The following is a 13045-nucleotide window of genomic DNA, read 5'->3' as shown; positions in this document are numbered from 1 at the left end:
TTCGATTCGTTAACCGCTGTATTTTTACGTTGTGATAATCAGTGCCGAATATCGCATCCGACTATCGATCAAAATGTAGCACAGCGATGGCCTATTTACAAAATTAATTCTCCGTCAACGAAGTGCGATGATCGTAGTTTGAGAGGTGCCTTATATTTCGACCTACTTTATGACTGACGAACGCGAGACTAGCGTTAAACACAAACAATCGCGCAATCCCCTCTCGTTCACTATCGGCAGCTCGAGGTTCGAGCCGCGAGCGTACCTTCCTCTCTATCTCTCGATCAATAAGATGCGCCGAAAGTACCGGGATTACGCGACCCAGCCAGTAAATTAATCCGCCGTTAACAAACCGTGGCTTCCTTTATAGTTCTCCGTGCCCTACGTTGCGCGGGGGTGCGACCAAATACCGGCTGCCATCCGAGACGCCAACCCCAAAGCAAATTACTTAGTACAGCATCAGGCGTCGTGGCTCGTCTAGCGACGTTGATTGTCGAAATCGTAATTCGAGAATCTCAGGACACTGGTATCGCGTATCGCAGCCGGATTAATGCTTGGCGTGTCGAAAGGGGCGCGTATGCATTCGGGCGACGTAACATGACTAACGTAACGGCAACCGAAATATATTAACAAAGAGAAAATATTAATTTCATGCACGCGTATTACTGATTTTAATTGCTTTAAAATTTATACGGATTATTCATGCAAATAAAATCGAAAACGAGTTCTGATAAACATATTATTTCATTATTTGTATTAATCGTTCCTAGATTTAAGATTTTTTTTATTTTTAAAAAAAGTTGTATTGTATTTTATACGCTAAAAATATTTGTCTGAATTTGATTCACATATAACTCGTTCAAAAAGCATGGAATGTTGGCCAGTTCAATACTACTGAATATTTCATTTACCGTCATATCAAATTTTTGATACGTTGGGTAAAGCACGAGAAAAACATTACGTTCTTTTCACTTTATCGCGAATAGTTTCGTACAAAGCTGACTGTGAGACTCATCTGAAAGCATTTGCGGTTGAATATAGAACATAGTAGTACAGAAAGTGACGAGTAGCGGCTCTTAGCTCGAGGTAAATTTGTATTTTCTGTCAGATCCGTTGATGCGCGGATTGAAACAAGTCTGTAGGTTATATTCCCCCTCGTGTTTTACTATCGCTGCTCCCGCTTATCTACAACCTTTCTCTACGCGTGATACACAGAATCGACGATGAGAAATAACCTAAAATCGTTCTATGAGACAACGCCGGAAGCGGAATCGATTCCGCTAGCAAGATTCAATTTCGATCCCACCCCGTGTTAACCACTACTGCCGCCGAAGGTTGGGATCTAAGGTCGCAGGTGTGCATTCCTAGAATGCATGCGTGCATCAAACTTGCGGTATGCACACGAAACATATGCGAAGAAGCACGAGAATTCTAGATGTTGAACAACAGTTGCGCGACTCAGTAATCAAACTCTGATACATTGCGTAAATATTTTATATATCAATAACAGGATAAATAATAATCCGTAATTTTGCTACAAAACAGAAAATAAGGCAAACTTGGAATTTTTAAAACAAAACAATTTCAAGTAATAACTTTTTTGATATAAATTTTGAATAAAGGATTGCCATTATTCGATAAAATACGAGAACAAATCAAAAATTTTTCACAAAAAAATAAATATTTATTATACAAATTGAAACATTATCTCATTTATTTTACATAATTATCATGTTATCTGCGGAAAATGTTTAATTTATCCTCGTAATTATGTGGTTTGTAACAAATACGGCCTTCCGTCCAAAAATGGGCAATTTTTTATTCGCGACGTAGAAATTTATTGTTGCGCAATTTTATATTTAAAACTACCATCCCCACTTGATTCTCGAAGTTTGCCAAAAGCTATAGGCGCAATAACTTGCGCAGGTAGGCATAATTTCCGGGCGAACAGGATGAGATCGAGATATTTGCATGCAATTCCGAAGAAAGGAGGTTCTCGCGTTCCGGCAGCTCCCTCATCGCTGACAGTTATAGGACGTCTCGTTTGTAACTGTCGACGCGACAGAATCGGGCTTAAAGCCGGGATGCATCCTCCGAAAACCGACGAAGGGATAGAAACGCCGGGGAAATATTGGATTCGATGTATCTGGAGTAAGGAGGACGCGGAAGGGAATTGCGGCGGCACGGGTTGAGTTGAAAATATAAGTAAAACGAGCGGCGCGCAAATCGAAGCTCGCGCAAAACCTCGCTTCTCCATCAAAGCGGCAAACTCTCGCGCGGTATCTTTTTTTCGGACATGTACTCGCGCGCTTACGTCCGACGACAAGTTGTCAATCCCGCGCGGCAAAATTGAAGTGGGCAACACGTGCAAACCTCGAAATCGGTTATCACGAAAAATTGTAATTTCATGCGATCCGAGAGATGCCACCGAGAACGCGAGTGTGCGTCGCGCAATTTTTCTTACGCGCACATAATCTCCGAAAAATCTTTCTCGTCACATCAATAAACTGTTCTCGAAGTAAACTTTTTGCACGATTATCTAAATTCGTCGCGTCGTTCGAAATATCTTTGAGACTGCCAATTATTTTCATCGATCACGCGCAAGCTTGGCCGCGAGGTATATAAATACATTTACGTTCCTCTTACTGAAAATATGTCAACGTCGACTACACAGTGAATGATCAAAGGTCGGTAGCCCATGTAAATGGAGGACGTTGTAGAGCATGAAAGAACCGATAACACGAGATGATTCGCGTTATATATGTTCGCGCCGAGCTTCGCACACATGTCTACTTTATCGTTTGTCCCCGAAACTTTCATCGCGGTCATTAACCATTTAACGATCTTGTGCGAGAAGTTTAGACGTAAGGAAGTTGTCTCGAATGTTTGCTCAAGTTCGATTCAAATAGTTTAATGTTAAAAACATTGATTTTGTTTGACCGAGTTACCGAACGGAAATCGATAGGTGAGAATGATGCATAATAAAATGAAGTGTATCACGCAAAATTTATGTGGCGTGTTAAGCGAGAAGTATCGCATACAAATCTGAGCGCTAACGTTAAAATGAAAATTGCATTTTACCCTTCATTCCATTATGATGCAAATTCGTTGCATCGATGATGACAACGAGCGACAAGCTGGACATTAACTTCGTTGACGGCGAGTACTCTATATATCATTCGCAGCTTAAACGCAAAGGCCACCGAACAAATATACGTGCCAATAATATTAACAACAAATACAATACATCCAGCGGAAGAGGCGCCGAGAGTGAATTATGTTACGGCCGAACAACAGCGTGCCATGAAAAATGCCCGGACGATAATCCGCTTTGTCCATTATTAATGCCGAACGATCAATTTTGTGTTTTTCACGCGAATCGCGTATCTGCAGCTCGAGTAATCTAAGATTCCTTTGACGCGACTGTAAAGACCGATCTTTCGTAGTTTACTCCAATTACAAACGAACGAATTTCCATTCTTTTATACGAAAGTTTCCCGTCGACGTCGATTAAAATTTCATCTCGAAAATTAAATAGTTGCTCGCGATTAAGCAAAAAGAATCACTCTACGATTAGAGTTACGCGAGGAATTATCGTGCCGACGATGTCACAAGCGTGAAATAAACTGCCGCGGGGCGGAGCGTAAAGTTTCTGAAAAGAGCGGAGAGGAAAAACGAAATCGGCGAGATTCTCGCGCGCTCATCTCTCTTCTCTTCTCTCTCTTTTTTTTTTTGCCATCCCATCGATCGGTATCACAAAGGAAGCGAGGGCAGCCAATGAATCGTGAAGCTCCGGGATAAAAATTACGCGGCAATAAAGCATGACATTAACACAAGTTGCATGCGCGCCTCGCGAGATTTTCGTCCCGTAGTCACGTAGTCGTAGAAATGAAGACTTCGCTCGTGAAAGACGACCGCGCGATAATCTCGTCGGGAATAAAAGAGTTCTTCTGAAACGTACGTGTTAAGTGCTCGGGAACTTCAAGCGGACTCTAGCGAATGAATGCGAACTATAAAGCCATGCTAAATCGATGCAAACACATTTAGAAATATATTTATCACTCGTATATTTGAATAATTCAAGTATTCAAATTAAAAATAACGTTCAAAATTTAAATGAATATTCGAAGAAAAAATTGTGCCAATAACAATCTGTTAATCACATATTTTAATTCTTTAGTCACTTTAGTCGCGTTATCTAGGTCAGCTATGTCAGTTACGTCTGGGCTAGATCAACACAGCGCTACAACACGTCAGTCGAGTAATCATATCTAAATAACCACTCCGATCTCAATCTTCGCCACGTGCGCCCACCAGAGTTCATGTAGACCGTGAAACGCACATAACTCTGCGCGAATGAATTTAATTCTCACGCCCTGCTAATAAAACCGCCTGCCGGAAGCGGAAAGCCTATTTCGTCGAGATAAATGCCTCCTCTCCTCTCCACTCCTCGTCCCACCGCAATCGCCCGTGCAGGCACTTCATCGTTCCCGCTGCAAAATTGGAAAAAATATCGTAGGCGTCGTACGTGTTCGCGAACGAGGAAATTAAGAAATGAGATTACCGGAATAGGGTGAACGCGGGCGAACAAGCGAACGAGCCGTGACCGGGAAAGAGACGTGGAGGACACGCGACAAAAGGGTGCATTACGTGACGGCGAGTGGGAAAGCGGGAAAGTGGATAGTATAGGGACGGTCAGAGTGCGCCGAGACGGCCGGCGGGGAGTAAGAAGAAAGTCGAGAAAACTGCGGGAAGAAAGGAAACTGCGGCGGATCGGTTCGTTAAACCACCTCGGAGAAAGAAAACCTCGACGTGTGCTCGATACCGCCCCCTGCGCCCTCTTTCCATGCGTCCCTTTCCCACCATTTACCACCCACACCAGTATCTCAGCAGCCGAAGTAGCAACAGCAGCAGCAGCAACAGCACGTGTTGAAGTCCGCGTATCGTACGCGTGTGTACACATACGTGTCGTGTGCGCGTCAGGCGAGACGCCGCAACGAGACCGTTCGCATGTACGAGCTCTCGCTCTTTTCTTTGATCGCGAATAGACCCGTTTTCTCTATTTTTAAAGACGCGCTCGTCCCTCGTATTTGCTATTTATCGACTACCTCCGCTCGTGCCTGCATGCCCGTCCATGCTTTTCCCGCCCGCCCGACCGCCCGGCCTTCCTGCCCGTCCGTGTTTGCACTTGGAAGAAGTGGAGCAGCCCCTGCGTCCACGAGCACTTTAATCTTTTCTTCTTTATCCGTCCGCACTCTACCCTGCGCCGCTATATACGCTGTACACACGATATTGTAAACTGAGTTTTCTCACGAAACGCTACCGGCATCTCAAGATATTTACGGTTAACTGGAACCCGATGCGCAACGCGTTCGATTCCTTCCCATTTGGATTTTACAGAGCGAAACCGTAATTTTATATTGTGAAGAAAACATGCTCGCGGCATTTATGTTTCTGGCGTATTTATGTATTTTATTTTTTCACATATCACGTTATTACAAGCACTATTTTTATCTTAGTTCGCTTATCGTGTTCCAGCTATAAAGCATTTAAAAAAACATTTACATATTCTCATACGGTCAACAAAAGATGTAAATATTTTAAGCATAATTTTTCAGACACTTTTTGTATTAATTAATTAATTATTTCTACGCAATTCCGATTTACGTTTCTAACTAAACAGAAATGTCATCGACATATTGAGCAAAATATGAAAAAACAGCGCGTGGATGACTCTCCACTCGCACAATGCCGTTAATAATTGTTAGCTTTCCAGATGTATTTATTATCGAGAGCGGCGAAGAGGAGGAAAGAGAAATACAGTGTATATTCGGCGCTCTACATATTTCCCTTTATTTTCGACTGTTATTACGTCGCGTTACGGCCACGGCGTCAATAATTAATAACGAGTTCGACCCACCAACGCGTTCACGCCGATGCCTCTTAACAATGCAAATATGTCGCGATATTTGCTGGCGTTGCAAGTTCGGCCGGAACTCTACTGTAAGATTTATCGATCATCCCTTCTCCCCTCACTCCCCCTTTCATAAAACACGAGTGTGCAGAAATCACGGGAAGGTACGGTGAAAAATCTAGGGCGCTCGGGCAAGTGACTATGTCATAACTATGAATCTTACAGGGGAGCGGGCATTTCTGTAAAGCCACCTCTAACAAGAGGTGAAGTGAAATTGATTTTATCCAGACCTATCCCGCGTATGGAATCTACGTGCAGTCGTATGTGCTGCTGAATTAACCGGAAGATACCTAATAGTTAATAGCTCCGTTTACGGTTTTATCGAATTTTTTTTTTTTTTTTTTTTTTTTTTTTTTTATTTATATCGCCTTTTCCAAACGTGTCGAAAATATAATCGTGTGTGATTCGCGCGCTTTGAACCACGCCGATAGAGTTTTCACCGCGATATTTCCACGTGTGCAAGTGACACTCGACAAAGGCCAGCCTACAGCACGCAATGTTGCAGTCGATAATTGTTACATTTCGAACACGTTTTTGTTATTACGACATGCGCAGCCTGCCGCTCGCATTTTCAAGCGACGTTTAATTGCATGGAGTTGCCAGCTGCCAGATCAATAAATCAGAAGGAAAAATTTAAGGCTCGGGAGAAGAATTTTAAAAGGCGTAAAACAAATTTTGCATTTAAATCACGGACAAAAATCAATAGTTTACACGAAAGCGGAAAAACATCTTTTTGTTGTGTATCCTAGACTTTAATTTGCATTTACCATTTGAAAATGCATTTAATTGGTCTTTACTGTGTGTATATTTAACGATTCAAAAATTTCTCGCGATACGTTAGCACTTGTAATGTTCAGAAAAGCTAACCAATTCTATCGATGGTATCGCATTCGCAAACAAAGTCGTGAACGATTATTATTCCATCATTACGTAAAAATTAAAGATTCCTCAGCTGGTAGAGCTCCACTCCACTTTTAATCTTTAACGTGCACCGAGAGAAGACGATTTAATCTCACTGTGAACACGGAGCAGATTAATAAACGAGCTGAAAGCGTCCATCTGCAACGCCGACACGGAAGTATGAAAACCTGAAGAGACTGCGCGACATCCTTCTAAGCCCTAAACCCAGAACCGAGAAAGCTCCATGAAAGTGTCGGCTCGGCGCGGTCCCGTATCCAGAAACGACGAGCTAAAGTACTTGCAGAATCGCAGTACGTGTCCGAACTTCCCCGACCCTCCACTCTCAGTTCGTCGTCCGACCCCTTAAGTTCCCAAAACTTGGTGGCGGAGCTCCGCCTATTATAACGGCCAAGTTCCAGTCTGTCCAAGACCCGTCCGTCCACGCACACCAACGTGATGCCCCTTTAATATATTCGCGTTTAACGTGCCGTCGACTATGTTCGTGTACCCGAGCGGCCTGTGTCCCTACGCGTGTTCCAGCCCTACGTCCTTTAAACACGAGGTCTGTTCCTGTCATAAGACAGGGCAGCGGTATCGATCGACGCGATCCCCAAAGCGATACGGGATGAAAACGATCAGCAGATTCGGCCACCCCCTTTGAAGACAAAGATAAATGATTGGAAATATAATATTGTCGTATAAATTATAGTATTAATTATATATTAAAATATTTCACGGAAATATAATTTGAAAGGAAAACAAGAAACATCATTTATTGCACTCATTAAATTAATAATATTAGAATTTGAATCACAACAACAACAAAATACTGATATCTAATTGTTTTCTTCTGGAAGGCTCATAGAGACTAAATCTAAAGTATTATCGTGGCGTTTCCGGCGTAAGACAGCAGCGAACGTGCGGCAATGGGGAACGCGGAAGTAAACGAACACGCGCGAGCTAAAATCCAATCGAATCCTTTACCGCTTCCACCGGAAATACGGATAAGCGACCGGGTCGTCGTCAATCTCTTGTGATCACCGGAACGGAATCTCTAGACCTTCCTGCCTGATTGACGGAGTAGAATATCTCTGCGTCCGAATCGCAGTACCTTAATCAAATTCCAAACGGCAGTGTGCTCGGTGAACTTGTTTAGCATCGCGAACTACGTCGAAGACAATTTGCTAAAGAGTGAATGCCAATGTGCGAATAACATCTCTTCAACGAAGAGCGCAAAAAAGAATATGAAGTGACAAAGAGATTCAATTGCTATCTGTTATTAAAAAATTCCTTTTACTCCTCCCGACGTGAAATCGTGAATAAGGTATCATCTCTTTTTACGCTAAAAGTATAGTCTACTCGATGGAAAATTTATTTTTGCGTGACTTGGCTCGACAGGATATTGCGACGATAACGCAGTTTCGTGGACACAAGTTGCACAACCGAAAACACCGGTCAAAGGCGGAAATTTAGAGGAGACTTAACGAGACTCGCTTTTCGCACGAAAGCTCTGCCCGGTTAACGATATATTTGCTTGCATCGCTCTCCCTATATTCGAAATACGCGGCAAAATCAATATCGGAGTAAGTCAAAGAAATCTTATATACTCGCAAAATTTGATTACGCGCTCGCGCGTTCAAAGCTTTACACTGGTGGCGCCAAGTATAAGTAATGCTCGTGAAAAATGCAGATCGTGCGCTATGCTATGCAATGACTTTGAGATAGTTTGAACCAGTTTACATTCACGTACAACGTCGACAATGTTAAAAGAACGAATGTCATTGAGCCACTTAGAAGATGTACGATTGAATCGATCGTATCAATGAATGTCAAAGAGTACTTGATTTTATTCTTTAAATAGGCACTATTAGAAAACTGTCAAATATCCATTTGTAATGTAATACGTCACTAAGAGAGAAATATCGACGAAATGTTACTACCCAATTAATTATTCGAACTGATGAATGTATAAAGTTGAAAGTACACTGCGAAGAATTAAAAATAGCGCGCTGGGAGAAATTCTGCTGTGATTGCAGAAGAAGAAGAAAGATTTTAAGCTATATATACCATGCGAATTTGTGCTCGGCATTTAACATTTCGTTTTCCTCTTTACTACGCCAAGGAGCCTCGCGATTGTGTCTGTGTGTCCGAGAGAAGTTGGAACACGAGCGATATAATAAGGTCAGAGGTTTCCGCCACGTTACTTATGTCGTCTGTGAACGCGAGCGCGACTACCTAAAGGTTTCATAAAAATAATTGGACGGTCGACAGAACGAGAGAAGACGTACAAAGAAATGGCGCAACGAATATAACCGAAGTTCTTGATATGTTCCCGCAATATTTTGTATCAACAAAGTGATATCCTCGTACCGTCGATCGACAAAGAACCGCGGATATTTTCGGTAGCTTCTTATTCCGCGTGTAATCATTCACTATGGATTTGCGGAAATGTCTGCCTGTTGAATCGCGCGAAAAATCATAAATTCTACCACGATTCTGCGGCAATAGTTCAATTCTATACTTTCTATGTTATACGCGCAATGTTATTTATGATTTTCGCAGCTGCACACAGTCGGTTAATTTCCCAGAAAAAATATAAATTAACTTTGACCATTTTATAACATTTAACCACGAAATAGTATATTAAAAACTATAATTGTGGGCACATTTTTATTCTAGATTTAAAATAGTAAAATAATAGTTTATAATAATTATGCGTGGATTATATATGGATTATTATATAATTTTACGACAATACTCATGATAAACATACTTCTACGATTATGTATAGAAATTAACTATTTCTACGACGGAAGAAAGATTGAACCAACTATCGCTAGAGTTAACAATTTCGTGCAAAAAAAAAAGAAGAAAAAAAACGGATAGGCATCATCAATGCCGAAAAGCGATCGCTCGCTTGTTTTTCATTGATTGGTCCTGGGAAAAATATATTTTGCCTCTCGCGTCGCGACGTTCTCCATCATGAGAGACAGACGAAAATAAAATTGAAGTCTGCCGATGTACCGGTATAAAGTTTGGTCCTGTCTGATATTTTCTGCAGAATAGACGAATGTACAGTATAGGAAACGGGATAAAAGTAATTTCAGTTTGTACAAACTTTACAGAAATACGCAGAGATAGCCGCTTCATAAAAACATAGAACGTATCGAAACACGGAACGAACAATATTTCCGTTTCATATTCGAAGCATAATTTGTCCGCAAAATAATTGCTCTCCAACATTTGTTTTTTTCCTGAATATTATTTTAAATATAGTTATTATTAAAAATATTAAATTTTTCAATCAACATTACATATCACGAACATTAAAAGAACGCTTGAGCAAATTGGAAGCGATTTTTGCAAAATTCACCATTTATTTTGCACCGTCAAATATATAGTAAAGCTAAATATTAACAATCAGCACGAGATCGGGATAATTTGTTGCGATAATATTTTATATTTGCATCCACCGTCGTGTACGTGCGCGAAGAGTCCGCGGCAGGAAAAATCGAGCGCATTACATGAAGCATCCGGTGGGCGGGTAAAAAGATCCGATAGCGGTGCGGGAAATACAAGGGGTATAATGCTAATAATAACGTCGCAGTCATGATCTTGTCGTTGCGCGTTCGTTCAACTGCATCTTAACAATATGCAACACCGACATACCCGATTTCTCGTCGACCGTGGTACCGCTCCCAGCAACATACGAGACAGCCTTCGTTAGTCCGAGAAACAACAACACTACACTCCACATGTTCTTTCGTTATTCCGCGCAGATCCTCGTCACGAAAAAGATTACGCACGATGCAACGTCGCGCGCGCGGTATGCACTCTTTTCCTCCAGAGGTCTTCGTACACAACCGATCTCTATGGGACTCGTCTGTGAGCCGATCGTCGAGCCCCGAGTAAAGTCATCGTTTCAGAGTCACTCGCGAATTATACGCACGATAGTCCGCTCGGCTGGCTCCATTTCCTTCCGGTCTAAGGGCTCTTCGGGATCGCGAGAAGCGATCTGTAATCGCGCGATCGGCAATCACTGTCCGTGACGATCCCCTTCGTAGTTTCGTATATTTCGTTCTCCAAGATACACGACGAGATGCAAACTCGCAACCGATGATGGATGTTCCTTTTGTTTCTCAATTCTAAGGTAGCCACCCGCTGGATTCTCGTTTCCGCGACCGCATTCCCCGTCGCGTCCGCCGAATCCACGGCTCCGGTGCGGCTGCCAGTCTACCGGCAATAAGCGCTTCGGTACCCGCAGCGCCCGTGCGCCCTGTTTTTCGTCTCTAATTAAACACTAATTAAAGCACCCGCGGCGCCGCGCATTCTCTCGTCGCGCACACTTTTTTCACCCTCCCTTCCCGCCCCTCTCTATTCTTCCCGCCGCACTCCTCTCGTCGCTGTTTCGTCCGTTATTAAAACGCGGTACGAGCGCGATAATCTCCGAGGTAGCGGAAAATCTCGCGCACTTCCGATCTATCCAAGCGCCGCCAGCGCTGATAACCCGTAACCTCCACCATGGTGTCTGCAATCCCCACTGACCATGATGCGACTTGGGGGACAGTTCGCCGCGTCGTTACCGAGAGAATGAGGAATTAGAAAAAAATTGGAGAATGTTTTCCACCTGTGACGTTCGGTGTTTTTTTTTAAATGGCGAGTAACGAAGATTTTACGATCGATACAAGTGTAGTTCAAACGAGGTCTCTTCGGATTGTTATTGCGCTAAATTGTGACGCGATTGTCCGTCGTATAGATATTATCACGTTCACAGTGAAACTTTCATGTATCATTTGCGGAGCACAAGTGTCTCTTCACAATAACGATCGGTCTCTGATTATTATCCATCCGGCTAATTGCAAAATAAACACAATCTCACGTCCAATCACTTCGTGATCCAAATGAGTGACTTTTTCACCGAATAATTTTTAAACCGCTTATCGTTCTAACACGCGTGCCGATTGGGAGTAAATTTATTAAGATGCTAAGATTTCTGATAATCGGCAAGATTAAAGTCAGGGTTCGTTTGGAAGTTCACCGTTCTGGACACGAGTTTGCCGATGACGAGCGATCGCAAAATGTATAAAAAGCGAAGGACTGCGGAGATGTTCAATCACGCCAGGCTACCACAGATTTGGGGTTTTCCTGGAATCGGTCCAAGTAACGACCGAGGGGACGCAAAGGCCTGCAATCACGTTGGGACAGCAATGGTCGCGAACCACCTGGAATCGATTCGAGGGAAGATTGAGAGTGGACGACGAATTCGATCACGTAGTCATCGCAGATCTTTTTATCGAGCGGAGTTCGCTCCGAAACGGGAATCCTCCGATGATTTTCATTCATCCCTTCGTGTGGTAAGCCATTTCATCGCTCGCATCCGGGTATGTACATCAAAAGATTGCGAGGAGCATATCGAAGGAATGAATACGCCGCACTGACAAAAACGTGACCCTATAAACCTGTCCGTTGCAGTATATTTTATTTAAAAGCAAAAAAACATAAATAAATTGCTTTTTCTTCACTTTGTGGATTATTCCTAGTTATGTTCGTTCCACGGAAAAAATTGACATGTGCGCGTTAAACTCGAACCAAGTCCCACGAGTGTCATCCGCGGCGTCCTCGAGAAAAATTTTGCGGCACGTCGCGCGCGCGTGGATGTTTTTTTTCCGAGCTGCTCGTTATCTCGCCGCGGTTATCGCCCGGCTGTTTGCGAGCGGCACGAAGAGATGCGCGATAACCCCTCGCGAAGCAACGCGACACGCCACTGGGAACACGTGGTTCTCGACCGACGGCGGACGGCACACTGACGGAAAAGACGAGCAAACGGCGCCGCGACGGACGCGCAGGCTGCAAAGCCTCCCGAGGAGGTGGCGTTGTAGGTGGAGGAGGTGAGGGTGGGCGCAGAGAAAGGGGGGTTCCGACTCGTGCACCACCACCGCCACCGCCAACAGGGAGGATACTACGGCAGAAAGGGATGTCTGTTTCTATATCTAAGGGGGCGCGTATACTCGGATAATGCACGTCGCCGGAGTGGGCAGAGGTGAAAGGGATGCCCGGCTGGATACACACGCGTGCTCTTTGGCACCCCGCCGTGCCGCCCTCTCACCCATCCCTCCTTCCGCGAAATAGAATGGAACGATATGCGAGTGCAGAGTAGCCGATGGCATCGAT

General features: G+C 43.5%; 1 protein-coding gene across 4 annotated transcripts in view; it reads right to left on the bottom strand.

The window, feature by feature from the left end:
* The window catches only part of LOC105677193 (kin of IRRE-like protein 1), a 337620-nt gene that overhangs the window by 318128 nt on the left and 6447 nt on the right, over positions 1-13045 (bottom strand). Inside the window, exon 1 of one of the 4 annotated variants that reach the window (XM_012375625.2) lies at positions 10544-11228. The exons of the other annotated variants lie outside the window; for them this stretch is intronic. Coding sequence (XP_012231048.1) covers positions 10544-10631 — 88 coding nt within the window. The 5' untranslated portion in view covers positions 10632-11228. Of the gene's footprint in view, positions 1-10543; positions 11229-13045 lie in introns of those variants that run through there. 4 annotated transcript variants of the gene reach the window in all.

The sequence above is a fragment of the Linepithema humile genome, chromosome 1 (genome assembly GCF_040581485.1).
Source record: "Linepithema humile isolate Giens D197 chromosome 1, Lhum_UNIL_v1.0, whole genome shotgun sequence".
Taxonomy (NCBI): Eukaryota; Metazoa; Arthropoda; class Insecta; order Hymenoptera; family Formicidae; genus Linepithema; species Linepithema humile.
The sequence above is the reverse complement of the archived record's forward strand: the minus strand, read 5'-3'. Positions and strand labels throughout refer to the sequence as shown.